The sequence below is a fragment of the Suricata suricatta genome, chromosome 17 (assembly GCF_006229205.1).
Source record: "Suricata suricatta isolate VVHF042 chromosome 17, meerkat_22Aug2017_6uvM2_HiC, whole genome shotgun sequence".
NCBI lineage: Eukaryota > Metazoa > Chordata > Mammalia > Carnivora > Herpestidae > Suricata > Suricata suricatta.
The window spans coordinates 52,973,012-53,000,789 of record NC_043716.1 but is presented as its reverse complement, the minus strand read 5'-3'; the positions used below and the strand labels follow the sequence as shown (position 1 = coordinate 53,000,789).

At 53.7% G+C, this 27,778-nt stretch overlaps 4 protein-coding genes across 13 annotated transcripts in view; 2 read left to right on the top strand and 2 right to left on the bottom strand.

The window, feature by feature from the left end:
• MIF4GD (MIF4G domain containing) lies at positions 1 to 2,784 on the top strand. The gene is made up of 5 exons (XM_029927303.1): positions 1 to 88; positions 883 to 992; positions 1,193 to 1,348; positions 1,438 to 1,530; positions 2,047 to 2,784. The coding sequence occupies exons 1-5, from the start codon at positions 1 to 3 to the stop codon at positions 2,272 to 2,274; spliced, it is 675 nt and encodes a 224-aa protein (XP_029783163.1). The 3' UTR covers positions 2,275 to 2,784.
• Positions 2,691 to 5,966, bottom strand: MRPS7 (mitochondrial ribosomal protein S7). 2 transcript variants are annotated; one of them, XR_003904404.1, is made up of 6 exons: positions 5,626 to 5,966; positions 4,887 to 5,078; positions 4,704 to 4,767; positions 4,168 to 4,335; positions 3,647 to 3,999; positions 3,212 to 3,299 (listed from the first exon to the last, which is right to left on the bottom strand). XR_003904404.1 is itself a non-coding variant. In XM_029927302.1 (5 exons), the coding sequence occupies exons 1-5, from the start codon at positions 5,706 to 5,708 to the stop codon at positions 3,078 to 3,080; spliced, it is 729 nt and encodes a 242-aa protein (XP_029783162.1). In that variant the 5' UTR covers positions 5,709 to 5,957; the 3' UTR covers positions 2,691 to 3,077. The 2 variants fall into 2 exon arrangements, 1 of the variants encoding a protein (XP_029783162.1); XM_029927302.1 differs by lacking the exon at positions 3,647 to 3,999 and having other exon boundaries at positions 2,691 to 3,299; positions 5,626 to 5,957.
• Positions 5,936 to 26,819, top strand: GGA3 (golgi associated, gamma adaptin ear containing, ARF binding protein 3). Of its 8 annotated transcripts, none has more exons than XM_029927293.1 (17): positions 5,936 to 6,063; positions 12,753 to 12,837; positions 12,963 to 13,038; positions 14,412 to 14,510; positions 15,206 to 15,329; positions 15,586 to 15,689; positions 15,815 to 15,895; positions 16,280 to 16,417; positions 16,946 to 17,027; positions 17,143 to 17,259; positions 17,540 to 17,773; positions 18,126 to 18,196; positions 18,493 to 18,806; positions 19,043 to 19,251; positions 19,488 to 19,657; positions 19,830 to 19,940; positions 24,181 to 26,819. In XM_029927293.1, exons 1-17 carry the CDS (start codon positions 6,024 to 6,026, stop codon positions 24,250 to 24,252), a joined length of 2,127 nt encoding a protein of 708 aa, XP_029783153.1. In that variant the 5' UTR covers positions 5,936 to 6,023; the 3' UTR covers positions 24,253 to 26,819. The 8 variants fall into 8 exon arrangements, with proteins under 8 accessions (XP_029783153.1, XP_029783154.1, XP_029783155.1 ...); XM_029927294.1 differs by lacking the exon at positions 24,181 to 26,819 and adding an exon at positions 20,147 to 21,898 and having other exon boundaries at positions 5,939 to 6,063; positions 19,088 to 19,251; XM_029927295.1 differs by lacking the exon at positions 24,181 to 26,819 and adding an exon at positions 20,147 to 21,898 and having other exon boundaries at positions 5,941 to 6,063; positions 19,043 to 19,050.
• Positions 22,314 to 27,778, bottom strand: part of NUP85 (nucleoporin 85) — a 38,729-nt gene continuing 33,264 nt past the window's right edge. For both annotated transcript variants that reach the window (XM_029927299.1, XM_029927301.1), the window contains 8 exons: positions 26,419 to 26,502; positions 26,233 to 26,298; positions 25,933 to 26,084; positions 25,064 to 25,181; positions 24,873 to 24,973; positions 23,336 to 23,487; positions 22,867 to 22,968; positions 22,314 to 22,505 (listed from right to left, as the gene is read on the bottom strand). In XM_029927299.1, the coding sequence (XP_029783159.1) occupies positions 22,407 to 22,505; positions 22,867 to 22,968; positions 23,336 to 23,487; positions 24,873 to 24,973; positions 25,064 to 25,181; positions 25,933 to 26,084; positions 26,233 to 26,298; positions 26,419 to 26,502 (874 nt within the window). In that variant the 3' untranslated portion in view covers positions 22,314 to 22,406. The remainder of the gene's footprint in view (positions 22,506 to 22,866; positions 22,969 to 23,335; positions 23,488 to 24,872; positions 24,974 to 25,063; positions 25,182 to 25,932; positions 26,085 to 26,232; positions 26,299 to 26,418; positions 26,503 to 27,778) is intronic.

Here is a 27,778-nt window from a genome sequence, read left to right as displayed (position 1 = left end):
ATGGTCATGGGGGAGTCTGGTAGAGAGGAGTATAAAATCCAGTCTTTTGATGCAGAGACTCAGCAGCTGCTGAAGACAGCACTCAAAGGTGAGCATGGGAGCCCTCATGAGCTATACAGAAGGGTTCAAGGGATCAGGAGACTGAGTCTTAGCCCAGAATGTCCCTTTGGTTTCTGAGAACAAGAGTCAGCAAATCACTCTTGGACTGGAGGACAAGCTACATTTAGGCCAATGTTTCGAAGTATGAGTCATAGAGTTACCTCGCGGGCAGTAAAACCGCTTTTTAAAGTTCAGGTAGGCTGGAGCACAGAGCAGAGCTGTCTCCTAAGCCCAGACATCGGGCCAGGTGTCAGCCACAGGACGCTGTCTTGAATGTGCAGCCCTGGCTGACTCGGGACGGAGGATGGAGCATTGTATTTGGCAGAGGAGGCGCAGTAATTGGCCTGGATCTGTGCCTTCTGCAGCTCTCAGAAGTTTGACTCAGCTAACAATTAGTAATGCCCAGCACATGCCGAGCTAAGCCCGTTGGGGAGGCCCTGCCTGGACTGCTCTTGTCAGGGTTCACATGCATATATTTTAAGAACACTTTCTTCCACGAAATTGCTGTCAAATACATCGGTATTCAGTGCTCCTTCCTCAGCCAGGAAAAAAACAACTGGCATTCTTTGATTAGGCTGTAGTGGCCATATAACCCTTCCGGTTTCCTCCGAGTGTGCCATCAGACTTCTTGTGTGTGGTTACTTCCTGTATATTCCGGGCCCCTTAAATGGTAAGTGCATACAGGGAGTGCTCTTTAAGGATCTCCGATCCCTGTAGAAGCAGGTAGAGGCAAATGTGGGAATTGAGCAGCTCTGGGTTTCCATCTGTCTGTCTCCACCCCAGATCCAGGTGCTGTGGACTTGGAGAAGGTGGCCAATGTGATCGTGGACCATTCTCTGCAGGACCGTGTCTTCAGCAAAGAAGCAGGGCGCATGTGCTATGCCATCATTCAGGTTGGCAGGGACTGGTAAAGCGGAAGATGCTTTGAGAAGGACCTCAGCGGAGGGCAGAAAGCCTGGCCAGCAGGGCAGAGATGCACAGGGCTGCCCTTGGGTGGAGAGAGACCGACCGGAGGGCCCTCTGCCACCGAGAAGCTTGGGTGAGGGTTGCCACGGCCCCGCCCCCTGCTCACCCTCCTTTCCCTGGCTCGCAGGCTGAGAGCAAGCAAGCAGGCCAGAGTGTCTTCCGACGGGGACTCCTCAACCGGCTGCAGCAGGAGTACCAGGCTCGGGAGCAGCTGCGAGCCCGGTCCCTGCGGGGCTGGGTCTGCTATGTCACCTTTATCTGCAACATCTTTGATTACCTGAGGGTGAGGCCCCGGGAGGCACCCTGTGCTGCAGACAGCCTCTCCCCTTCGGCCACTAAACCACTGCCCTGGCCCCCACTCTCCCCTCACAGGTGAACAACATGCCCATGATGGCCCTGGTGAACCCCGTCTATGACTGCCTCTTTCGGCTGGCCCAGCCTGACAGTCTGAGCAAGGAGGAGGAGGTGGGTGACCCGGGTCTGGACGGCCCGGGAGGAGGGGGAGAGCCGATGCCTGCTGTCCATGGAGGCATCTGAGAGCAGCACTTCTTAGGGCAGGAGCCTGGTGGGGACACACAAGACCCATCTCAGTTCCAAGACAAGCTGCCAGGCCTGGAATTTATCCAGAAGAAAGCAGCCAGAACCTACAGGCTCAGAGGCTTTGTTCCCAGTAGGAAAGCCAACCTGTGATAGGAATCCAGCTGTGGACGCAGAAGCGCCGGGAGGGGTAGAAAGGCTGGGTTAGGCAGCAGTTGAGAGGGGGACCTGCTTCCAGCCTGGCCCGAGAGACCTTAGGCAAGTCCTGAACTTGCCTCCGTTTATGTAAAATGTGGCTAATACCCACCAGGTGGTGTGAGGGTGACAGGAGAAACTGAGCGTACGGGGCCAAGCACGGAACCCTGCAAGGCTCCGTATGTGGCTGCTCTGTGAGGGGCTGGCCCCGCCTTGGGGGTCACCTCCCACTACCCACGCCCCCCACAGGTGGACTGCCTGGTGCTCCAGCTCCACCGGGTGGGGGAGCAGCTGGAGAAGATGAACCAACAGCGCATGGATGAGCTCTTCGTCCTCATCCGGGACGGCTTCCTGCTCCCAAGTGGCCTCAGCTCCCTGGCTCAGCTGCTGCTGCTGGAGATCATTGAATTTCGGGCAGCCGGCTGGAAGACGACCCCGGCTGCCCACAAGTATTACTACAGCGAGGTCCCCGACTAGGCCTCCCCATCGGGCTGCCTCACCAGAAGCACCAGCCTCTCACCTACCCAAGTCCCTGCCTCTCCCAAGACTTTCAACAGCTCCTGAGCGGTTTCCCCACTTCTGTTGTGGTCTTGCCTGAGCACCTTCCCTCCTGAACTCAGGAACCGGGGAAAACCCCAAACAGCCCTGCCCCCGCCCCACCCCGCCCCACCCCGTCCCCTCCGACCTGGGCCAGGCAGAGAAAGGCAGCTTCTAACAACCACTGCACTGTGTAGCCACTGGTGCAATAGCCATCTTGGTGTCTCAGTTTCCCCATCTGTAAAATGAGTCCCCATAGCTACTGGTGGGCTACTCTGGGATCAAGGGGCAGAGCACAAGTCACACCACAAAGTGCTTTTTTACATTTTGTACAAGGACCACCTCGGAAACAAACATGTTTCTAGCCGGTTTTAGTAAATGACACCACCCATCACACGCTACACCAGTTCAGGGTGAGAATTTTCTAATAAAGCTTTTCTAACATTAAAACTGCTTCCTTTCATACCATCTCCCCTCAGTTCTACCCTGAACTGAGGGGAGAAGCTGGATGGGTCCCATTTCCTGCGGGAAATCTAAAGTGGTTATGTTCCCTCAATGTAAGCAGATGGCATAGGAAAAGCAAGCCCTAGGCCCCAAAGAAAGGACTAACAAGCAATAAATATGTTGCTCCATCCTTATGAGGCTTGCCTGCCGTGAAAAAGGACCCACGTCCTTAACCCTCAAGTGTTTCATTGTTTCTTGCAGCAGAGCGCCCTGGCTCTTCCCAGAGCCCCCAGCGCCCACTACCACCAGCGGTAGTGAGCCAGCGCACGGTTGGCCTCGGCCATCTTGTGCATCTCATGCTTCTTCTTGATCACGGGGCCCTGGTTGTGAAAAGCCTCTAGCAGCTCATGGGACAACTTCTCCGGCATCAGCACCCGCCGGTGCTTCTTCTCCCGGCACTCAGTGATCATCCACTTCATGGCCAGGAAGCGTCGGCGCCGGTCGGCTAGTGGCACGGGAACCTGGACGAGACAAGACGCGGCAAGTTAGTCCAAGAACCTGTCAGGGCTGCAGTCTCCTTCCTCCCGGAGCTGTAAGGAGTAGCCACAGGTCCCCCCTGACCCAGGACTGGCAGGGCCCCCGAGGAGAAGGGCCTCACTTCTCCTCTTCCGAGAGTCATCCTCACCCCTGGGTAACCTTTATGTAGCAGACGTAGGGGCATTCACTGAGCACCGCCCTCTTTCACCTCTAAATGGAACCTCAGCCAAGCTGATATAAACATCAACTGAGAAAAGCCCCAGCAAGCTGGGGTGACTCCGTTAATCCTACCCCTGAACCTAAAAACATGACCCACTTGTGCAAAACTCACCTGCTAATCCGCCACTATATAGCAGGTGCCACGTGAGACCCTAGGGACATACCATTAACGAGTCTCTTCCCTCCTGACGTTTACATGAAAAGCGCAGATGAAAACGCTGGCTTACGACAATGACGTATAATTAGATACGAGACCAGACCCCTCGATCAGTTCAGGAAATGGTGATGAAGCATCAGTTATGGGTCAAGCGCTACTCCAGACGCCGGTTCATGAAGACGAGTTATAAACAGCCCCTCACCACAAGAAGCTTACAAGTCAGAAGAGGGCAGAGGGCGCAGGACAGGGGCAGCGTGGGTCTGCGGAGAAACTACTTCGGATGCTGCTTTGCCCCTCCCACCTTCTGCCTGGGGGTTTTACACAAGGGCTACGATGAGCAGATTCTGACAGAACCTATCCCTGTAAAACCATGGATCTTGGCCTAACTCTGGACCCTCCCACTCCCCAAGCACTCCCCGCCCCCTCCATCTGGTTTCAGGGGTGGGCAGCCCTGCTTTCCGGCCCGGACCACTCACTTGGTAGAACCGGCCACCTCTGAGGATGGGTACCAGCCCAATCACAGGCTCACAGTTTTTCAGTGCTTGGTGGAAGATGGTATAGGGGTTGCGTTCGATGGTTGCCCGTTCCTCCGCGGAGGCAGCTCGGTATTTCTCAAACTGCTTCCTCTTCACGGCTTCCAGAGTCTGCGAAGGCATTCGCCGAGAGACACTGCCCCAGGCTCCCTGCAGGGTCCCCCCAGCTGAGCCAGTGCCTGGCCCTTCACTCCTCCCAGCCTGCTCTCCTACAGCGGCGCGGCTCCTCTCCCGGAGCTTCTAAGGCGAAGTTCCTAAGCGCCTCCCTCTTTCCTGAGTGCGGACCAGGCCACAGGCCAAGGTTTGGGACCGGGCGGGGGCACGGTAGTGGCCGACTCCTGCGGGGTATTAAAGCCGCCCCCTCCACACATTACAGAGAAGGGCATTCTAATGGCAGGTATGCGAGGCTGTCCTGTTTTATGCCGAAGTGAAGCCACATTCAAAGCTGTAAGAAAGCCGACGGGAGGCGCGCGGCTTACCTGCGTCATGAGAGATCTGGCCAGGACCTTGTTTCCTCCTTTCATGAGCATGTTGGTGAACTTACTTCAGGGAGAAAGGCACCACGTTTAGGTCCCCAAGGCCTAGCATTCCTCAGAATCCTAACTGAAGACCCTCCCTCCTATCGTCCCAGTCCGTGGAACAAGTACTCGCCTCTGCCTAACCTGATCACTGGGTCTTCAAACACAGAGCTCGTTTTCGTCGCCGGGGCAGCTTTGATGTGCTGAGTCTTCCTGAGCTCCAGGTCATACTTCTCCTGCTCCGTCAGCTCCGCCACCGGCTTGCGGTAATGTTCTTTGTCGATCTGCGGATCCTTGTATTCAGGACCGTAGCGGCTCCACCTCACCTGGGTTAGCCTGCGAGGGGGGGAAGAGGCGAGCAAAGCTGACCCCACAAGAGAAAAGGCCTTACTTAACAATAGGCACGTTTGCCAACCCGTCGACGAGAGAGGCACGGAGACCATCAGGCAAACCTGAACGCAGTAATTCTGGCTCTTGTCCCAAGGGGTAAGTAACCCCCCCCCGCCCCCCGCCAAAAAAAGGCCAGGACAGTCTCCTCCTCTTCAGGTGCCAACGGTAAGGAGCGGCTCCTAAACCACACGATAGGCGTCCCGCCTAAGCATCTCTCCCCCACCTCTCCCAATGCAGAAAATTCCAGCGCTGAGCTCTTTCGAAAGACCGCGCTTTCAGCTTCGAGTTACAACCCCGTCGCGCGGGGAACAATCACTAAACCTTCACACTGGCCCAAAGTCACGCCGCGAATTCAGAGGCTTGGGCCCAGGTGTCCCGGCCCGCAGGCTCTCTCCAGGTCCCCGCACGGTCCGCCTGTGGTCCTTTCCTCCCCTGCAGGTCTCTCCGTGAAGAAGCAAGCGCCCCCCTCCCCAGCTTCCCGCAGCCCTCTTACCCTGGAAGCCGCAGGAGACGATTCCGCAAGTCCAGCGCCAGAACCGGCCACCGGCGCGCTGCCCTCACCGCGGGCGCAGCCATCTTGGCTGGCCCCGAGGACCCTACGAGGGCTGCCCTCGGCGTGCCTGAGCGAGTGACGGCAGACGGGGAAAAGGGTCCACGGGGTTCCTAAATCTGTGCGTCACCGCAATCGCTCGGGAGTTAAGAGTCTCTCACTCCGAGGTCCACAGGGAAGAATCAGAAGGAAACATTCGGCTTCTCATCCGTCGCAGTCTGATTCGACCGTCAGCGGCGGGGCGCTCTCCTCTCAGGCCCCCATGCAGGCCCCGCCCCAGCCCAGCTCTTGCAGGTTCTCGCGAGGTTTGAGGGCGCAGGGCCGGCCCGGGCAGCTGCAATATGGCGGAGGCGGAAGGGGAAAGCCTGGAGTCCTGGCTGAGTGAGTAGCCGCGGCCGCTTGTGTCTGCCCTCGAGCCCCCTCGTCGCCCCCCGCGACCCCCCTGTACCTCCTCCCAGGGTCCCGTGGCGGCCTCTCCTAGCAGCTCGCGCTTCGGCTTGCACTCGCCGCAAGCCGTCCGCGATCACGCCCCTTCCCCAGCAGGGCGCCCTGGCCCCCGCTCGGCGCCTCCTTCCACTGCCGCGCGCGGCGGCGTGAGCTCCGTCCTGCCCGGGCCCCGCGGGCTCTGGGGAGCGGCAGCCAAGTGCTTCGGCTGACATGCATCGGCGATTTGGGGAGATTGCGGTGGGGCCCCCGCGTCTCAGACCCCCGTGCCCCAGTCTAAGACCAAGGGGAAAAGCCGCGGATTTGGGCGCCGCCGAGTATATACATTCAGCTTCAGAATTGCGACCGTGCATTTGAGAAGTGGCCGCTTCGCTGAGGCAGAATGTTTGAAGTGAGAATAATCCAAAGTAGGATAAAGAATAGAGCTGTTCTTTTTCCTGCAGCGACCAAAGCTTGGTTATGTCTGTGTTGGAGACACACACGCTTGAACACCTTAAGGAGTCCTCGTTGGTAACGGTGCTCCGAGCAGAGCCGAGGAGCACAGCCCAGTGCTGTAGTTAGAGCGGCCTATTGCTCTAATTGCTAAATCATATTGCTATCAAGGCAGTACAGGTTAACCTTGTTAGCAGGTGGTACTCTGCTGAAGGGTTAATAAGTTAACTTCCCTATGGGCCCCTGGAGGCCTCTTCAATCGGACAGGATGATAAGACAGGGTGCCTAGAGATTGTCTTGTGCAGAAGAGGTCTCTTACCTACTAGAGCCTCCAGGCTGTTTTCTCCAATGGCCTGACCTTTCTTAATAAGAAACCCCTTGCAGGTTGTTGAACCCAGGTTACGTTAGCAAAATCGGCAGTTGCAGGCAGGTCACAGTCTTCTGTTTATATGGAACTGTTCTCTAAGGAGCTCAAAGCGCTCTAAAGATTCGTTTAATTCACTTATCAAGTATCCTAACGAAGCAGGTGCTAATGGCATCACTTCAGGAAAAGAGGACACCCTGACTCTAATCAAACCACTTGTCCAGAGATGTTGAACCAGATATAGATAAAACTACACTGGAATTGGGTTTGGGTTTGGGTTTTTGTTGTTGTTGTTTTACTTTATTTTGAGAGCAAGAGGGATGGAGAGAGAATCCCAAGCAGGCTCCGTGCTGTCAGTGCAGAGCCCATCACAGGACTCCATCCCAGGAACAATGAGATCATGACCCGAGCTGAAATCAAGAGTCGGACGCCCAACTGACTGAGCCACTCAGGGGCCCTTGGAATTGGTTTGATTCATGGATATTCACAGGGGCATTGGAGTAAACTGACTTAAGCTGAGTTTAATAGGCTAGAGTTAGAGTTATATGTTGAAATAGGAGAGGTGCCTCCCCCACCTCCCCTCTGTGCACTCTGCGTTCTGCTCCCAGAAGAGCACTTCTGGGTACTCAGGTTGGCCCACTGCTGCACACCTCCTGACACCCCTTGGTGGCTTCCTGAGGGTCTCCTTGCTTTGCTAAGTCAGATATTCTGGCCCCATCAACACACGTGGCTCTCCTTCCGTGGACGCGCCGCTCCCCTTGGCTCAGCTGAATGCTTCAAACCCAATCCCAGATCCTCCTTGCCCACGAGTGTCTCTTGTTACCTTCAGCCCTTTCTGAACTCCTGTCATTACCATAGTCAGTCCGTAAGAAATACCTGTTATGTGAGGTATTAGGAAAATTAACTCAGTTCAATCTGTCTTTGCCTTAAGTTTGGTAAAGGTGATCCTGGAGTGGATAAGGTGTTATTAAAAAGATACAAGTACAAGGCAAGAACTGTATATGCTAAAATGCAGGCAGTTTCTCTAGGAAATTGGGGATAAGTGGAATGGAAACATGATTCTCTCAGCGAGGAGCTAGCATTTGAGCCGAGCCGTAAAGACTGGGGAAAACTGGCTAAGAAAACACCAGACGGTCATGTAAGGAGAGAAACCGTGTTTGGGGCATACAGGAACGGGTGCTTGGCTGGTTCAGGCAGGGAGCTCCAGGAAGAGTGTGGTGGGAGAGAAAGCTGGGAAGTTAGAACCAAATTCTGGAAAAGCTGGAAATCCAGCTCAAGAAGCTTAAATTTTGACAGTGGTCAGGTCCCCATTCTTACCATCTCTAACGAAATCAGTGTTTTACAAGGGTCAGTATAGGGATTTTTTTTTACTGGATGGCCAGGAGCAGAAGTTCTAGAAGCAGGTGAAGAAGAGGGTGGGGTGGGGGCAGAGGTAAGAAAAGGAAAGATTTAAAAAGATTTTGAGGGGGCACCTGGGTGGCTTAGTTGGTTAAGCATCTGACTCTTGATTTTGGCTCACAATGAGATTGAACCCTGTGTCTGGCCCCGTGGTGACAGTGCAGAGCCTGCTTGGGATTCGCTCTTCCTGCCCATCCCCCCCTTGTGCTTGCTGGAGAAATAAATAGACCTTGAGAAAGAAGGGACCCTAGACTGATGGAAATGGGTAAGAGGGAAGGAGTCAGCAATGAGGGTTCAAATCCAGATACCTGGGTGTGGGCACAAAAAGAGCTTTAGAATGATAGCACCATTTTTCTTTCAATTTTTTAAATGTTTTATTTATTTTTTAGAGAGAGAGAGCACACACGCGGGAGAAGGGCAGAGGGGGGGGGGGGGACAGAGGATCCAAAGCGGGCTCCATGCTGACAGCAGTGAGCCCGATGTGGGGCTGATCACGACCTGAGCAGAAACCAAGAGTCAGACATTCAACCAACTGAGCCACCCAGACGCCCCATGATGGCACCATTTATAGAAATGGGGAAGTCAGGAAGGAGAAGTAATGAACTTGTTTTTAAACTTCTGTTTTTAATTTTTTTTTTTTTTTTACATTTATTCACCTTTGAGAGACAGTGACAGAGTGAGCAGGGGAGGGACAGAGAGGGAGACACAGAATCTGAAGCAGACTCCAGGCTCTGAGCTGTCTGCACAGAGCTCGATGCGGGGCTTGAACCCATGAACTGTGTGATCGTGACCTGAGCCAAAGTCAGATGCTCAACCGACTGAGCCCCCCAGGCGCCCCTTGAACCTGCTTCTGTAGCAGATTATGTAAGTGCGCTCTAATTTTTTGCTCTGGTTATTTTGTACATGTTGCACCAGAACAATATATCCTCCCCAAGGGTAGGCTCTGAGTCTTGGGCTTTTTCTTTAGTCCCTCTATGGCCAAGCATGCTCTGTACTTGGTTTTCCTTTAGTATATTATTGATTGATTGAATGGTGTAGTTGATTTGTGTACTCAGTTTTCTGTGGGCGCTTAACGCAGATTTGGTGACTAAGGCTCTCTTGATTCACGACCCTAGCGCTGAAGGCTCCTCTTGATTGCTCTTCCATTTGTAGTCTTGCCTCTCTGAATCTGAGTCATGTGTTACATAGAACTTGTGGCTGTGAAATGTTTGGGCTGTGTTGGGATTGGGCAGCCGGCGTTGCCCCTACTTGAGCCATCCCCACTTGACCTTTTGAGGCCCCACAAGTCAAGGCTAGTGTTGGAACAAAGCTGAAAATGAGAGCAGGAAATCTAGACGCACAGACACACAAGAGAATAAGGCTTTCAAGAGAGACCTGAAAATAGAAACCTTGAGTCAGAGTGGAGTCTAGGGCCCCTTCTAGAAGGTGGGGTCGACAGGGGAGGCTGTGGTGTCACCTCTGTGCCAGGTAATGGAGCCTATTGAGTGGGTGTGCGTCTGCTGGAGGGAGGCAGTGGGCAAATGGAGAGATGGAGTCGGCATCCCCAGAGTTTTCTGCCAGTTCCTAAGGCTGCTGCGGTCGGCTCCCCGAGTAGGCTGGAGAGCTGGAGGGGATAGTCAGAGCCAGGACTGACCGGTGCCCACGGAGAGGCCCAGAGCTCCCCGCAGAGCTGCGGGAGAAAGGCCTGTCCAGGTGAGAGGAAGTGAGGTTCTGGAGACAGAAGGGAGTGGGCGTGTCCTCGGAAGCACAAGTGCTACAGGAATTACCGGAGGCCTGGGGAGAACACGTGTGGGGAGGAAGGGCCATTGCTCACGCTCGTGTAGGGGCGGAGGGGGGATCCACACCCCGCCCCCCTTTTCCAGTTGTGAACAGTGCGAGCGGATGCGTCAGCCCTTCTTACACTGCGTGGTACGTGACTCTTCTCAGTAATAGCAGCGATGGGAGGGTAGGGCGCCTCAGATCTTGTTTTGTATCCTTCCGCTTCCTGATGTCGTGGGAGAACTTTCGGCATCTCGAGTGATGGGGCTTAGTAACAAGGCAGGCTAACACCTGAGGACATGTCAGCCAGCCAGTGGGAGCCCTGGGAGAAACATGGGGCTTCCGGAAGGGGACGGCTTGTAGGTCGCCAGGGCAATAAATAGCCACTCGGGATAGAATTAATTTGCTTCCTTTCTAGCTTGACATTTTAAAGGGCCTGCTAATTTTCTCTTCATGATTGAGGACAGACATTTTTCTTTCCAAATATGAACCCAAAGCTTCGGAATCTTCTTGAAGTCGGAGCAGACACACTGCCAGATGCGCCCCATGTGTGGGGGCTGCACGCCTTCCCTCCGCCTCGGGGTGGCGTCTGCTGGCTTCTTGTGTCTCAGAGCACCTGCTTAGGGGGTGGGGGGAGCGGGAGATGCTGGGAGGCCGTGTTAGGATTTGGTCGTGGAGCAAGTGACTTTGAATGTTAGGAAAGGGAAGTTAAGAACACACAGTCACGAGAAACCAGGATTCAGGAACTTCTGACAACGCCCCTTGCGCGGAGGGCCTTTCTCCAGGGTGTGTTGCTCCGTTTTTGACGCTTGTGGAAATGGGCCAGAGTACGGGGATTTAGAAAGGATATACGCCTTCAGCCTTCCTTTCCTCTTCTGAACCTGAAGCCCTAAATTTAGCAAAGAGCCTGGGAGTGCTTTCTGGAAGAGGCAGACTCCCAAGATCTGAATCAGAAGTGGGAACACACTTAACCACCCCAGCGAGGTTCTGGGGAAAACAGGGGAAAGGAGACCCTGCTAAATATTAGGAGACTTGACATTTAGCACCTGGATTTTAATTACTTTTTTAAAATGTTTTTATTTTTATTTTTGAGAGAGAGAAAGACAGTGTGAGCAGGGGAGGGGCAGAGAAAGAGAGGGAGACACAGAATCTGAAGCAGGCTCCAGGCTCTGAGCTGTCAGCACAGAGCCCGACGCGGGGCTCAAACCCATGAACATGAGATCATGACCTGAGTCAAGTAGGACACTTAACTGACTGAGCCCCCCAGGCATCCCTAACACCTGGATTTTAAACCTGCAGTGATCCTCTGAGAACACTCCAACACTTCTGTGTCCTTAATCATAAGAGACCGCCTAGTTTTTAATTTTTATTGTTTTCAAAAAATATTGTTTCTTTATTTTGAAAGAGAGAGAGTGAGCGAGAGTGAGCAGGGGAGGGGCAGAGAGAGAGAATCCCAAGCAGGCTCCTCACTATTTGCACAGAGCCAGCTGTGGGGCTCTAACTCACAAACCAAGAGATCATGACCTGATCTGAAATCAAGAGTTTGACGCTTAACTGACTGAGCCACCCAGGTGCCCCCCTTGAAGGCCACTTAAACCAGAGGGTGTTGAATGCTCAGGTTCACATTCCGTGTCTGTGGTCCTGGGGACGGAGCAAGATGGTTGGTGTTTAGTAGGGGCTCAGTAGATAGTAGTTTAACTTAAAGTGATGAGCATTATGTACAATTTAAAAAACATTTAAACTGGGGCACCTGGGTGGCTCAGTCGTTAAGTGTCTAACTTCGGCTCAGGTCATGATCTCACGGCTTGTGAATTCGAGCCCTGCATCGGGCTCTGTGCTGACAGCTCGCAGCCTGGAGCCTGCTTTGGTCTGTGTCTCCCTCTCTCTCTGCTCCTCCCCTGTTCACAATCTGTCTTTCTCTCTCAAAAATAAATATAACATTTAAAAAAACACACATTTAGGGGCGCCTGGGCGGCTCAGTCAGTTAAGCGTCCAGCTTTGACTCAGGTCATGATCTCACAGTTCGTGGGTTCGAGCCCCGCGTCGGGCTATGTGCTGACAGCTAGCTCAGAGCCTGGAGCTGCTTCAGATTCTGTGTCTCCCCCCTCTCTCTGACCCTCCCCTGCTTGCACTGTCTCTCTCTGTCTCTCAAAAATAAATAAAAGACATTAAAAAAATTTTAAAAAAACCACACACATTTAAAGCATTAAGGAAAGTTATTAGGTCTTGAAAAAATTTTTGAAGGGTACATAGGAAATAAATTCCTAGGTATATCTATTTTTTTATCAAGTATCACCTGACTTTAATTTCTCGAGGAAACACTTCTTAATTATCCCTACTTGCTTAATCGCTTATTTTTATGTAGCTAGAGTTATTTATATTCATTTGTTACATTAAACGTTTTTTCAGGTATCAGTTTGAAGATTTTTATCATTTGTATTTATTTGTAATTATTCATTTTTACTATCAACCATGGTCAACTCTAAGCTTCCCAAGGTTGAGAATTTGTTTTCCCTTTTGTCTGTGACTTTCAAAATACTGGACTGACCTGTTGAGGGTTCTATTATCAGAAAAGAAAATTAGGAAACAAACCTAGCTTCACATCAATGCCTAAAAATTGTTGGAAGGCTTTCCATTGTGTCCTCAACTGTCCTCTGCTTTGCTCTGTCCCAAGATAAGGCCACCAATCCTTCCAACCGCCAGGAGGACTGGGAATACATAATTGGCTTCTGTGATCAGATCAACAAAGAGCTAGAAGGGTGAGTGTCCACGCTCTTGAGGAGAGAGTGGGGGAGAGCTGACTGGAGGGTCAACACTGGCCAAGGAGGGCCAGCCACGTGGCCCCAGGGCCGGCGCCTGAAAGCGGGGTCTGCTTGTCTCCCAGGCCACAGATCGCCGTCCGGCTGCTGGCCCATAAGATCCAGTCTCCGCAGGAATGGGAGGCGGTCCAGGCCCTGACGGTATGTGCTTTCATTGCGACAGTGGATGTCCGTGAGCCCGGGCCTTTCCTCGTGCGCCCTCTGGGTTCTCGGAGGTTTTCAGGGCTCACGTCCTAAGGCAGCTGGAAGCCCCGATCCTAGATCTGTCTGGAGCACGGTCCGCAAACTGCCCCACACATGCGCAGGACTGAAGTGCAGTCCCTGCACCATGGCCACCGGTCTAGTGGGAGAAGCTGAGTGGCTCAGGGAGGGAGCCGGCGGCAGGGGCCCAGAGCCCAGGGTGGAGCCCAGAGGCGGCTTCTTGAAGAGACGCTGAGTGCTGTCTTGCCAGATAAGAGTTAGCCAACTGAAGGAAAATGAGGCAAGTAGAAGTTGTTCTGTAGCTAAAAGTGATGCTCGATCCTGCTGATGGCACCCCTGACAGGCGGAGCTTCAGGTTTATTCAGACTAAGAGGGGACAAGAGTGGCACTGAGCCAGAGCTCGGCCAGCTCACAGGCCACCTCCCCCATGAGTGATGAAGTTCTCCCCAGACCGCATCCGGGTCGTGGGAAGGACGCTCCGCGGCCCACGTGCGCACCTCTGTTACGTTCACTGTAGAGGGAGGCCTGCAAACTGTGCTTCTCAGTCTGGCGCGGGTTCCTCTCCAGGGGACATCTGGCAGCGTCCAGAGGCACTTCTGGTGTCACACATCCTGAGGTGTTACTAGCACTAGTGGCTAGAGGCCAGGGGTGTTGCTGAGCACCTGGTAACCTGCAGGACGGGCTTCCACAGCAAAGAATGGCCCAGAACGTCAGTAGCCACGTGGTGGAAAACCCCTGCTTTACAAAGTCAGAAGCCAAAACGGAACGCTGGGGTGGAGCCCTGCAGGGCATGAACTGCAGGCACCGGGCCACGGGCAGCACAGAAAGCTTAAGGTTGTGTATGTGCCTCAGAAGGAAAATCGATGGGAGCAGGGATGGAAAATACAGTGTCCTCAAAAAACAGAACTGTTTAAATATTATCTTCCGTCTTCCTAAAACATTGATCAGCTTCTGGAAAGAGCCTTGGACCGAGAGTCAGAGAAACTTTCTGTCTCTGGGCTTCAGTTTCCTCATCTAAAAGATGAGGGTAGAATCTTACAAGCGGGCACCTTCTACAACACACATTCACTGTCTTGGTATCTGGGTCTCAGCGTTTCCTTCATTCCTGTTCAGCTTCCCCGGAAGAGGTTTGTAGTTCGAGGGGCCCGAGGTGTCCGTGGTCCTGTTGCCTGATGCCCTGGGCGGCGGGGGAGCAGCGCACATAAACCTCCTGATGGGCTTCTTCCTTGCGAGGATTTAGTCCTGTGATCTGTGTGCAGGGTCCTGGCTGAGCGCCAGCCCCCACTGAGCGCCTCCCCTCCGTGTGGCTCTAGGTGCTGGAGGCGTGTATGAAGAACTGTGGCAGGAGATTTCATAACGAAGTGGGGAAGTTCCGGTTTCTGAATGAGTTAATCAAAGTCGTCTCTCCAAAGGTCAGTCAGTGGCGGTTTTCTCATTTCTAGGAACTGCTTGTGAGTCCCTCCCCCTCTGCCGTCCTCCTGGCTTCACCGCGCAGCCGGCCTCTCCACAGACCTGGCTTTAGAGAGCTGTCCACATCTTGTCCCTAGAGAGCTCGGCCCTGAGGGTAGCAGGGTGACCATGAGGCCACCGGGACAGGCAGCCCTCTGGTGGACTCCCGGCCTAAATGTGACAGGCGTGGGGCAGCAGGTGTTCACGCGCCCCGGGGGAGGGCCCCTGGACGGCGGTCACTTTTCCTTGGTCTGCCTTCCGCAGGTCTGAGGAGGAGCCCCTCGTCACTCAGCCGCCCAGCGTCTGTGGCTCGCTGGTGTTGCTGCAGCTCTGGGCCCCCCTAGAGCACCGGGGGCAGTTTTTCATACTTAAGACATTCTCGTTGATGCCTCTGAGATAAAATGCCATTGTTTCTGGGAGGTCGGGCATGGAAACGCAGTGGTGAGCTGCCGGCTCCCTGCCTGAGCACAGACTGATAGATGGCGCTGTGCCGCTGTAGGTTCCTTCTGTGTCACACACACGGGACACCTGCTGCTCTGGGGCAGGCTTGCAGACTGGGGCTAATCAGAGATCTTTCGTTGCTATGAAGAGCGCTTTCCCATGGTCTCCGCCTCCAACACCAGTTATGAGATTTTCCCTATTTCCTTTTGCCCCTTAGTACCTGGGGGACAGGGTGTCAGAGAGAGTGAAGACCAAGGTTATCGAGCTGCTTTATAGTTGGACGTTGGCCCTGCCAGAAGAAACAAAGATCAAGGACGCTTATCACATGTTGAAGAGACAGGGTATGTGCTTACCTTCCCTCGGCCTCCAAGCAGCCCCGAGGCCGGCTGAGGCCGGAATGAAGGGGGGTCTGGCATCCCCCCGCCGCAGGGAAGCTCCTCGGAAGGGCTCGGCTGCGCTGTGCTCGGTTGAGGTGGTCCTGCCTGCTCAGCCCTTGCAGGTCCTGATCACAGGGACGTGCCCGCCCTCGCTGTGAGGAAGGGCAGTGTGGTGACCCCGGCCTGAGCGAACACTCGGCCCCCTTGCGTTGCCTTCCAGGCATAGTGCAGTCTGACCCACTGATCCCCGTGGACAGGACGCTGATCCCCTCTCCGCCACCTCGTCCCAAAAACCCTGTGTTTGATGATGAGGAGAAATCCAAGGTAAAGTGCATCCCAGCCGATGGCGTCCTTATTCGAGGCGTGGGCTTCCTCGGCGCCGCGGGAGCTCCAGGTCCTCTGGTCTCCCAGAGGAGACTTCCCTTTACCTTCGGTACCTCCTCTTCCAGCTTCTAGCCAAGTTGTTGAAAAGCAAAAATCCAGATGACCTACAGGAGGCCAACAAGCTCATCAAGTCCATGGTGAAGGAAGTGAGTGGGCCCTGGGCCCTGGGGCGGAGGGTCGTGACCACAGAGCAATAGTCTCTTCCCCTGTCGTGAGGCCTGCCGCTTGCCCTGCCCCCGGCCCTCTCCTGGAGCCGTGCACTGGAGCTTCTGGGGGAGGATGGGCTAGAGGAGCAGGCCTGGAGCAGGCCAGCTGGGGCGGTGGGGGGGGGGGGTAGAGTGGGCCGTTATTTTAAAGGAGAAAGTGGATCTGGACTGGGGCCCATGGCTCCCAAGAACCGTGCATGAAAAGCAGCTTCCACTGGGATTAGCCTCTGCTCACGTCCTCTGCTGCGGTCCTTGCCGTGGGGGCGTTGAGGCCCGTGGGGTGAGTCTCATTGAGCTTTTGCTCCTTGATCATCGTTGATACAGGACGAGGCACGGATCCAGAAGGTGACCAAGCGTCTGCACACTCTGGAGGAGGTTAATAACAATGTAAAGCTGCTCAATGAGATGCTGCTTCATTACAGCAAAGAGGATTCTTCAGAGGCAGATAAAGAGCTCATGAAGGTAGGTGCCTCTCCAGGGGGCTGGGCTCTGGGAACAGGAGCCGGCCTTTGCTCGGATCCTGCCATTTTACTAATCAGCACAGCAGCCAGTTGGGGGGAGGGGTGGCACCCCCATTTTATGCGAGCGATGGCTAACTCAGGGCAGAAGAGTCATGTGTACCCCCGAGTCTGTGTGACCCTGCGGACCCACCATCAGGTCTCACTTCTCTCTGCCTCAGGGACACTTGGGTAGGGAGACCCGCCCCATGCCCCTGATGCTGCTGCACCTTAGTCCTTGGTCACATAGATACCCTGAATTCTGAGGCACGTGCTCACCTCCGGGACAGGAAGGGACACTGGTCCTAAGCAGACCTCCTAGGTGATCCAGCGTGGGGGAAGCTGGGAGCAGGAAGATGTGTGCTCTGAGCCCAGTTCTGCCAGTAACTGACCGTGGTACTAGAGGAGCCCCGACTTTCTGGACGTGAGCACCGAATTGAAGGATTTCCAAAGGACTTTGTAGCTCTCATTTTTAGGTCTGGGACTCTTTCAGGAGCTGTTTGATCGGTGTGAGAGTAAGAGGCGGACATTATTCAAACTAGCCAGTGAGACAGAGGACAATGACAATAGTTTGGGTGAGTTCAAGAGTAGTTGACAAGGATGACCCAGGAATGCAGATTTGGCCCAGAGGGGAGGTGGGGGGGGCGCGGTCATGGCCTGGAGTGAGAAGTGTACCTCTTTCTGCTCTAGGGGACATCCTCCAGGCTAGTGACAACCTCTCCCGGGTCATCAACTCCTACAAAACAATCGTTGAAGGGCAGGTCATCAATGGTGAGGTAGCCACCTCAGCCATTCCAGACTCCGAAGGTAATGTTCCCGTCCTCCATTGTGGCCCTATCCAGGCCGGCCCCAGGCCCCGCCACCAAGCCCTGAGTGCTTGGCCTGCAAGTCGTCCTACAGGGCCCGAGGGGAGTCTGAGCCGTTCCAGGTGGTGCTCCAGCTTCCCAGAGGCAAGGAGCTGTGGATAGGGTTTTCTTTGCTGGCTTCTTTTCAGTGTTGCCCCGGCCACAGGCTGTGCTGAGGGTTCTGCTTCTGCGCAGCCACTAGAGTGGCCCCCAATCCCATCCACCTCCATTCACCCATCTAGGAAACCACTCCAGGAACCAAGGCACTCTCATCGACCTTGCCGAGTTGGACACCCCCAGCAGCAGCTCATCCTCAGCCCCTGCCCCACCATCCTCTGGCATCCCTATCCTCCCTCCACCCCCCCAGACCTTGGGCCCTGGGCGCAGCCACCTATCCGGCCATGCTGAGGCCACCCCGGGACCCAACAGCACAAGCCATGCCCTCTGCCTGCTGGACGAGGAGCTGCTCTGCTTGGGTGAGTCCTGGAGGGGCCAGCAGAGCAGAAAGGCATGTGTAATCTGGAGGAGGGCTGAGGAGTGGCTGTGTACTTAGTAGGGGCGGGGACGGGGGCTTCAGGTGGAGGAGCAGAGTCAAGTTCAGTGGCCCTCAAGGCAGTCTGCATGTGACTCCAGAAAGGATACAGTGGACTGTCTTGCTTTGTTCCCCATCTCTGGGGCTCCCGCCACCCCACACCCTGAATATAAGGATTGAAGAGGATCCATCTTTCCCTGGAGGCTGCCTGGGGGGGGAGGAGCCTCTCCACCTGACACCCCTTGATGCTAATTTTGTCATGTGACCGAGGCAGAGCCCCTCCCTTCTGTTTACAGGCCTTGCTGACCCAGCCCCCACTGCTCTTCCCACAGAGGCAGCTGGAAACCGCCAATGGCCCCTGTTCCAGGTAGGGACATAGGGGACATCAGAACAATGCTCAGCGAGCTTCACTTTCTCTTTCCTCACTCTTCCTCAGCCACGGTTGGCTACAGATATGGCTCTTTACTCCTTTGGGGCACTGCCCTGTGTGCATTTGGGAACATGGGTCACACCCAAGGGCTGGCCCTGGCCTTAGGAGGCTGCTAGTCTGGTGGTGGGATCACAGGGTCCCGAGGGAAGGGGGCCAGAGTTGGAGACCCGAAACCTGCCATCTGCAGCAGACCCCTCCCCAGCCTTTGCTCATGCACTTTCCATCCCTGACAGAACGAGCAGTCGGACCTGGACTTCGGCGGCCCCAAGCCTGGGAGTGCTGCCGCCAGCCCCGCAGACAGGCCTCTTGTCCCGCCCTCAGCGCCATCTGCAGGCAGCTCCCAGGCCCCACTGCCGCCCTCCTTCCCAGCTCCTGCGGCCCCATCCGGCGTGCCTGCCCCCACACCAGGCTCCTTCTTGTTCCCAACTGGACCGGCCCCAGCCCCAAAGACTGAGCCCACAGCCCTCGGGTACCATGGCTCAGCTTTGGGCGATAGCACCCTGCACCAGCTGGATGCCCTTGATCATCTTCTAGAAGAGACCAGAGCGTAATGAGTGGGAGAGCGCTGGGGCTGGGGAGGGTTGGCCCTGGGCTTGGCAAAACCAGAGGCAGCTCTGGAGGGGCTGGGGATGTGCCCTTTGGGTCTGCTGAGTCAGGTGGGAACCGGGAGGTGGGGTAGTAAGAACCGGCTCTGCCTGGTTGGGGGGGGGGGGGGCGTGGATGGGCTGGCTTTGTAACTTCCCCAGGTCTCTGACTTGCCTTGTCCTCCTTCCTGTCTCTCAGGACGTCAGGTCTGGTGAAACCCGTCTCCTCCATCTTCTTCCCCGGGGCCACCACCTCCCCTCTGGTCCCCACTAGCACCACTGCTCGGCCTCTCCTCCCCTTCTCCCCGGGGCCTGGCAGCCCGCTCTTCCAGCCTCAGGGCAGCCCTATGAAGGGGCCAGAGCTCTCCCTGGCCAGTGTCCACGTCCCCCTGGAATCTATTAAGCCTAGTAGGTGTTGGAAGCTTGGGGCAGGAGGGGAGGTGGGACCCAGTTCACAGGGTCATGGGGAATGAGGGGTGGGCACAGGCTGTCTGCCCAGGTCCTTTAGAGCCAACCGTGACCTGCTTTCCTGCTCTCTTGGCCTCCCTGTTGTCACTGTATACTCCTCCCCCCTTGGCTGTCGCCAGCACCCTCTGGGCTCTGTGGGGTTTCTCCTTCCATACTCACATGACCTCTCCTTACAGGCAGCGCCCTTCCCGTGACAGCCTACGATAAAAATGGCTTCCGCATCCTCTTCCACTTTGCCAAGGAGTGTCCGCCGGGCCGGCCTGACGTGCTGGTGGTGGTGGTGTCCATGCTGAATACCGCTCCCTTGCCCATCAAGAGCATCGTGCTACAGGCTGCAGTGCCAAAGGTACCCCTGGCTTCCTGGGGCCTCTAGAGGCAGAACTTATCTTGAATTGAGCCCACTGTGTTGAGGGGCCCGAGGCCAAAAGGCAGCAGCCATGTGTCCAATGTGACACCAGTAGACACCCTCTCAGTGGCACCTGCCAACCCTCTTCAAAGGAGTTTCTTTTTCTCTTCAGTCAATGAAGGTGAAGTTACAGCCACCCTCTGGGACAGAGCTGTCTCCATTCAGCCCCGTCCAGCCACCTGCAGCCATCACCCAGGTCATGCTGCTGGCCAATCCACTGAAGGTGAGCAAGAACCAAGGTCCAGCCTGAAGCCCTAGCTGCCCCAGATTAGGACCTCTGCCTCTTAACTTGAAGTGCCGTGATACTGCATTAACTGTGTCCCTCCCCTCCCTGGTTCAGTGGCTGAGGAGGGGGTGGTAGGGGGAGCACAGAAAGGGCCCCAAGGTTAGAGGAGAAGAGCAGGTCTCACGCACTGCCCTTTGCCACAGGAGAAGGCGAGGCTTCGGTATAGGCTGACCTTCGCCCTGGGAGAACAGCTGAGCACAGAGGTGGGCGAGGTGGACCAGTTCCCTCCTGTGGAGCAGTGGGGTAACCTATGACCCCAGAGGACTCGTGTCACCTCCGCACTGAAGCTCAGGCAGGCTGCCGCGAGACAGGAGGGCTCTGGTCTAGTCATTCTCCACATCCTGCCTGCAGTGCTTAGAGTTTGCTATGGAATAGGGGCCCTGGGCATTGCTGCTGGGAGCCAAGCTGCTGCTGTGATGATCTCTTCGTTGGCCCCCTAAAAGGACCTGGTTTTTTCTACCTGTGTGACTTGAAGTGGCCATGTGCCGTCAGGGGTGGGGAGTGGCCCCGGACTCTGCACTGTTGCCCTGGGAACGTGGACCCAAGGCAGGGGAGAAGGGTTTTTCCTCTTGTGCTGGCATCCTGATGCCGTAAGTGGGGAGGTCTCTAAAGAGACTTGGGACCCTCCCTCAAGGACTGTGTTCTCACGCCCCTAGAGGCCTCAGCCTCCATCGCTACTTTGTGCTTCCCCTGCTGGCAGGTTCCTGCTCCCACGTCCTGGGAGGCAGGCCAAGCCCAGTGGTCCCGAGTGGCCCTGGCCATAGAGAAGTTGGTGCACTGCAGTCTCTGGCCCTGCCTTCCACAGGCAGCAGCGTCCTGGAATGGCCACTGGGGGAGTTGTGGGCTCGTCTCTGGTGGTGGCAGGCTGTGTCCTATGGACATCACAGTGGGATATGAAACTCAGCCTATTAGAAACAGAACTTGGCCTTGTGGCAGCCAAAACTAAGGATACAAAAGAAAATGGAAGAGAACCAGTGTTTCCCCTTCTCTGGAAGCAGGTACTGAAAGCTTTCTGGGAGAAGTGTGTGCCTCCTGCCTTGGGATTAGGCCATCCTACTTACTACCTCTTGCTTGGCATGAAAACTGCTCTCCTGCCCTTCAAGTCTCTGAGGAGAGGACACCTCTCGTCACCCTCTGCTTCCTCCTCTTCCCACCAGCTGGCCTGTGGTAGGATGTGTTTGGGAACAGGCAGCCTCAGGGTCAGGCACATTGCACTAGACTTCTATCCTTACCTGCTGCCTAGGAACCCCGACTGTCCCCAGCTGTTGAGGAGCAGTGTCCCTGAGATACAGGGTCTGGAGATGGTGAGATGGGGAGCCGTGCTTGAATGGAGTCACCGGACCAAACTGCTTCAACAGGGCTCAGCCTCTGACCGTTTGTCTGAGTTGCTTCATCCACCAGATGCAAGCAGGCCGGGGACTTCAGGCCTCACAGGGCAAGAAAGGAACATCCCGCAGCTGAGGAAAGAGCACTCCACTCATGTGGGCTCAGCTGGATGGCTCCAAGCCATCTCTGGGGACAGGTGGCACACACCACAATCCCTGACCCCTCTTTGCACTTTGCTGGGTTTCCTTACTGTATCGGAAAGTCCTCTCCCGCTTCCCTTCCAGCTTTAGCAAGCAGGATTCACTGCTTGGTTAGAACAGGTCAAAAGTGAATCCATTTCACAACCTACAGAGTAAATCCAAGAACTTCCCACAGGCTGGCTCCTGGCAGCCCTGGGAAGGCTTGTGGGATTACTGTGTGAAAATACATCGTTATCATAAGCTGTAGATATTAGAATTATTGGAGTGTTACTACTGAGGTCACTGCTTTGGGACAAATGACTGTACACAATATCCCAACTGCTGCCCTTGTTCTGCTGCATGTCAAATAAAATCACTTTTGCCCTGGCTGGAATCCTCATACAGACCCCATCCGCCCCACAGCGGGCACAGTACCGTTCGTGAATTCCAAACGAGACAGATCTGCTGGAATCACCTAAGGTTTTTGTTGATGAGAATACAGGTTCCTGGACCTTTTTTCTTTTTCTTTTTTTTTTTTAGCCTTTTCCTTTTTTAGAGGAAAGAACAATTAACAAATGTTCCAGGTGATTCTAAAGTGAGGCTCAATTTCAGAAGCCTAAGTAAACTACTGACTGCTCTTGTTTGAGTTTCAAATAGGAAGGAGGGCACTGCACTCACCATCGTAACTTCCAGGAGTGGCTTTTACTCTTGGGAGACCAGGAAAAACGTTCCACGCCAAGGAGAACAGAACATGTGCTTTCTAACACCTCCAGTTCACAGCAGGGGTAGGAAAAACCTGGCCTTCTACTGGAGGGAAAAACATGTTTTTATTCTTTCAAAAACATATATACATTGCCGTACATACAGCGCTGCCGGGCGGGGCAACTCCCAGCTGGCCTCAGGAGCCTTCCAGGGAGCCTTCTTTGATAATGGCCCGGGCGAGATTCCGTGCAAGAGCAAGTCGCAGGATTTCCAGCTTGGTGTTCTCTAGGTCCTCCTAAAACACAAAGACGACCAGCATGAGGTACGGAAGGACGTGTTCCTTCCAAGCTCTCCAAGGACCCAGAGGAAGACCAAGGACAGTTAACCCTTAGTAGCTTCTAGCAAGTAGTTCCATACAGTTTATGAGGAACTGTATGGAAAGGACCACTGCGACTGACTGACAAGTAAAGACCAGAACACGAGGATCAGCCCACTTTCTCCTAAAACAAGCTGGCATGTTAATTACAGGTTAAGAGGTAAATCAAACACAAGTTTGTAAGGGGCCAGCGTTTTGGGAGGGAAGTAGGAGAGTCCAAGATGGAGGGAGCCTTTTCTTACCGCCATTACGGAATCAACAACCCAAAAGCTAGAATGACCTGGAGTCGCTGGGCACTAGCCTCTCCCTGCACAGGCCTTCCTGACGCCAAGTCCTCCAGACATCTCATCAGCTCATATGTTTGCTCTGTTGTAAAAATCACCTAAGAGAGAAAAGAAAAGCTGCTTTGCTTAGATGCTCCCCAACCAAGGCCTGCGCTGATTTGGATATGTGCCCAGGACCAGAGACCGCCTTCCGTGCGTGCCCCTTGGAGGGGTAGGCTTTGTATATGCAGCCTGGGAAGGACAGAGCACTAGGCTGAGTACTGTCAGTAGACAGACAGCTGCTGCATCTCAAATTAAGTAGCTTTTTCTCGTGTAGATACTCTCTTCCCTGAGGGGGCGTCGGCAGAGAATACGCCCATCTCCTTGGGAGACGACGGACAAATGCAGCATCTGCAGCAGCTACGGAGTAAAGCGTTCTGTCAAAGACTAGAAAATGCAAAGAAAATCGCTGGATTCAAACTGTACCTGTTTCTGTTCCAAAAGTGGCAGGGCGTCTGTTAGTAGCGTTACCCAGAAACATCGTGGAGCAATCTGAGAAGTCATCAATGACAGGAGAAGAGAAGCCGCATCAAAAAAACGCTTCTCCCCGTAAAATCGGTGGAACTCGCGGTACTTTCCTGTTGCAAAAAGAGAACAGTAGGTCACCTCCGGCCCTAATCAAGCCAAGAGAAACCCCAGACCAGCCATGGGAAAGCAGGGAGATTCTTTCAGAACTATCTCCAAACTCCTGGACCAATGAGAACAATAGGATTGGGGGAACACACACACACACATTCTGCAGTGCCTGCAACAACAGGATTGAGGGGGAAACACACACAACACACTCTCTCTCTCTCTCTCTCTCCTCTCTCTCTCTCTCTCTCTCTCTCTCTCTCTCTCTCTCTGTGGTGCCTGGGTGGCTCAGTGGGGCAAGCATCTGACTCTTGATTTCAGCTCAGATCATGACATCACAGTTTGTGAGTTCAAGCCCCATGTCAGGCACTGTGCTGGCTGTGCAGAACCTCTTGGGATTCTCTCTCCCCCTCCCCACTCATGCTGTGCTGTCTCTGTCTCAAAAAAAACTTTTTAATTTTTTTTTTTTTTTTTAGTTTCTGAGAGACAGAGCATGAGCAGGGGAAGGGCAGAGAGAGAAGGAGACACAGAATTTGAAGCAGGCTCCAGGCTCTGAGCTGTCAGCCCAGAGCCCAATGCAGGACTCGAACCCACAAACCCTGAGATCATGACCTGAGCCAAAGTCGGCCACTTAACTGACTGCCACCCAGGCGCCCCTCAAAAATTTTTAAAAATATGATAAAACTTCCTTTAAACAGGCTCCAACAAGCCAACAACCAAACAAGACATGGATTATTAACAGACTGAAGAACCCAAAAGTCTCAATTTGATCACAAGGAAACATGAGATAAAAGCCAAACTGAGGACATTCTAAAGCGAGCTGAATAGATTCCAAAACTGTCAAGGTGAAGAAACACCAACAAAGGCAGGGGCACTAAAGAGACAGAACACCTGAATTCATGAACGTGGAGATGACAAAGATAAAAGACCTTGTGGGGACAGTGGGTATAATCAGAATGTGGATTACGGACTTGAGAGCAGTGCATTCTGGTAAGTGGTTATATGAGAGGATGTTCTTGTTCTTAGAAAACACATCTTCAAGTATTTATGAGGAAAGGGGAACAAAGTCTCCAACTTCCTTTCAGACTGTTCCCCAAAAACCTGAGAATAATAAAGCAAATGAGGCAATATGTAAATGGTGAATCTGGATAAAGTGGACATGGGAGTTTCTTAATCCTTAACCTACTTTTGCACCTTTTCTCTTTACTTTTGAAATTAATGGGAAATGTTACCAGGAAATATGCTTTGCAGAGTCTGGCACATAGGGCTCTGTGTGGTTTGGAGTTTGGGCTTAACAGGAAGAAAACCCTAGAGAAGTCTAGACAGCACCTCCCACCTCCACAACCCACCACCGTGCCGAAGGTCCAGGGGACAGAGCCCAGAGACTCACCCAAGAATGTCAGTCGATCACTGAGCATCATGGCTGGCCCGAGGTTGTCAATGAGGTCCAGATCAGAAAAGCAGCCTCGCTCACAGTAATCCCTGAGGAACCTGCAAGGCCGGGCCCAGAGGTCAGAGCGGCAGTCCTGGGCCTCCCAACTTCCCAGCAGCCCCCCGAGAGCCAAAAGGGACTGATTCCACCTGTCTGACACCAGCGTGGCAAAGGCTGCATCTTTGGCTCGGATGCTCCAAGACAGGGCAGAACCCAGGCGATTGTTGCGGACGGCTTTCATGGCCAAGATCTTACAGATGCTGCGAACTTGGCAAAGAAAAACAAAGGTGAACGTTTCACCCTGCAAGTCACTCGATTCCTAACCCTTACTGGACAGGAACAGGCTGCCCAACTCCTCTGAGCTTTCTGTAGCCTGTCCACAGACTCCAAAAACAAGTTGGTCCATAACACTGGGAACTTGGGGGTTTATAAATTGTCTCCTGGCTCTGATCACACTATGACCCACCCTAGCAGGACTGGCTTTGTGAGTGGATTTGATTTCAGAGATGGCAAAAAAAATTTTAATGCTCTCCACAGATGAGCTCCTTCATTATCTGTCCAGGTGCCAAAAACATCCTTTGGGTCTTGAATGCCATGTGCTTTCAGAGATGGCCATACGCAAGCAAATGCCGCTGGAAAAAACTTAGGTTTTTGCACTCAACAGTTGATGGGATAAGGAGCAAACATCACTGCTTCCTTTCTGTGCTCTTCCTGAGCTGCCTCCGGTCCTGCTTCCCCACGGAGCCAGCCTTAGCAACAGCAACCCACCCGGAAGGAGTAAATTCCAAGCTGACCCCAGCCCTGAACTTAGATTATCTAAGTAGGAGACAGGAAGTGGGTAAAAATCTTCTTGAAAGGTAATATGCTCCATTGCTTCTAAGTCTTGATGGATCCCCAGCTCCTTGTCCTTAATACGTTTCTTGTTTTGGCTTCTCTCTTGGCACCTGCTGCCTGGCCTCTCTCCAGTGTGGCTGGCATGGCACGAGCAGAAAGTATGCCAGGAAGAGGGCAGACTCACCTTGCTCAGTCATCTGCCGCTGCTCACAAATCCGCAGCACCTTAAGGGCTTTCTGCTCAGTGCTCAGAGGGATCCGCTCAATATGCAGCTCCAAGGAAACTCGGCCCAGCTCAGGGCAGTAGTCGAAGTAATCCACTCCCAGCTGCCAAAGGCTGCGACAGACCGAGGACAGACATGAGGTGCTGCCCCGGAGTTCAGGGACTGGCACCACGATGGCTCCTCCCGCAGGCCCCACAGACTTCAGGGAACCAGACGGGAAAGCATCTTGCATGCTAAAAAGGACCGTTGGTATCTTCCTACCTATGATGGGCAAACAATCCTGAGGCATACTCCAGCAGGAGGAACTCTCTCATGTTGGATCCGAAGCTGGAATAAAACAAAACATGGGGCCAAAACCCATGGCCTGCCCCATTCAGGCCCCTCCTACAGCCCAACCACGCTTCCATCCCCAAGTCCCAAGGGCTGGCCTGGCTGCCACATACTTACTAGAGATTGTGTGACTGTAGGAGCTTGCAGTGGTCCAGTAGGTCTGTCAGATGGGCCACAAACCACCAGTTGCTCAAGGCAATGCTGTGGGTTCAAACCCAAGGAGAGTCAGGGTGAGAGCATGGTCCATATGAGCAGAGCATGAGCAGAACCCCTCACGTCCTTTGCATAAAAGAATAGGTGAGACAGTGACGAGCTTAAATCTGGAAGAGGTTTCTCTGTGTTGTGTGAGGACTGACATTGCATACCCAGAGGGAAGGCCCACCCTCAAAGTGGCAGCCAATGATCTCATCTATGGAGAATGTCACAGAGAAAATAAAATTCAGGGATCCAATCAGATGCAGACAACGTGGATACAGAATAATGTGTAAGAATAAAAAGAAACAGATTTATGAAAACAACTGGTGGTCGCAGTGGGGAGAAGGGTGGGAGGATGGGAGAACTAGGTGAAGAGTACAAACTTCCACTTAGAAAATAAGTCATGGGGAGGAAGAGTACATCCTAGGGAACACAGTCAATGCTCTAACTTGGTGTAGTGACACATGATAATTACACTGCCGGTGGGGACTACTTTGTAATGTACAGAATTGCTGAATGTTGTAAACTGGAAACTAGCATGTCAAGCACAACTGAAAAAATGATGGCACACCTGGGTGGTTGTAGGTTAGGTGTCCAACGTTGGCTGAGGTTATTATATCACAATTCATGAGTTCAAGCCCCACACTGGGCTCTGTTACTGCCGGTGCAGAGCTCACGTTAAATTCTGTCCCCCTTGATCGATCGATCGATCTTAATCTCTCTCTCGCTACCCTGCTTATGTGGTCTCTCTCTCTCTAAAATAAATAAGGAAGGAAAAGGAAAAGAAAAAGATCGGGACACCTGGGTGGCTCAACTGGTTGAACGTCCAACTCTGCCTCAGGTCACGATCTCATGGTTCATGAGTTCACGCCCTGTGGCTGGCTTGCAGCCGGCCGTGCAGAGCCCACTTCGGATCCTGTCTTCCTCTCTCCGCACCACCGCCCCCACTCATGCTCTCTCAAAAATAAGCAAACTTTGGGGGCACATAGGTGGCTCCATCAGTTAAGCATCCAACTTCCGCTCAGGTCACCCTGCATCAGGCTCCGTAGTGTCAGTGCAGAGCCTGCCTGGGATTCTCTCTCCCCCTCGCTCTGCCCCTCCCCCACCTGTGTGTTCTCAATCAATCAACTGATTTTTTTTTTTAAAGAGTGGTTTCTGATGCTTGAGGAAACATGAATTCAGAGGAATATATTTGCATCTGGATTCACTGTTAAATGTTTCTCATTATATAGCTTTTGGCTAAAGTACTTTATGAATACAACCATATACATATGACCCTTTA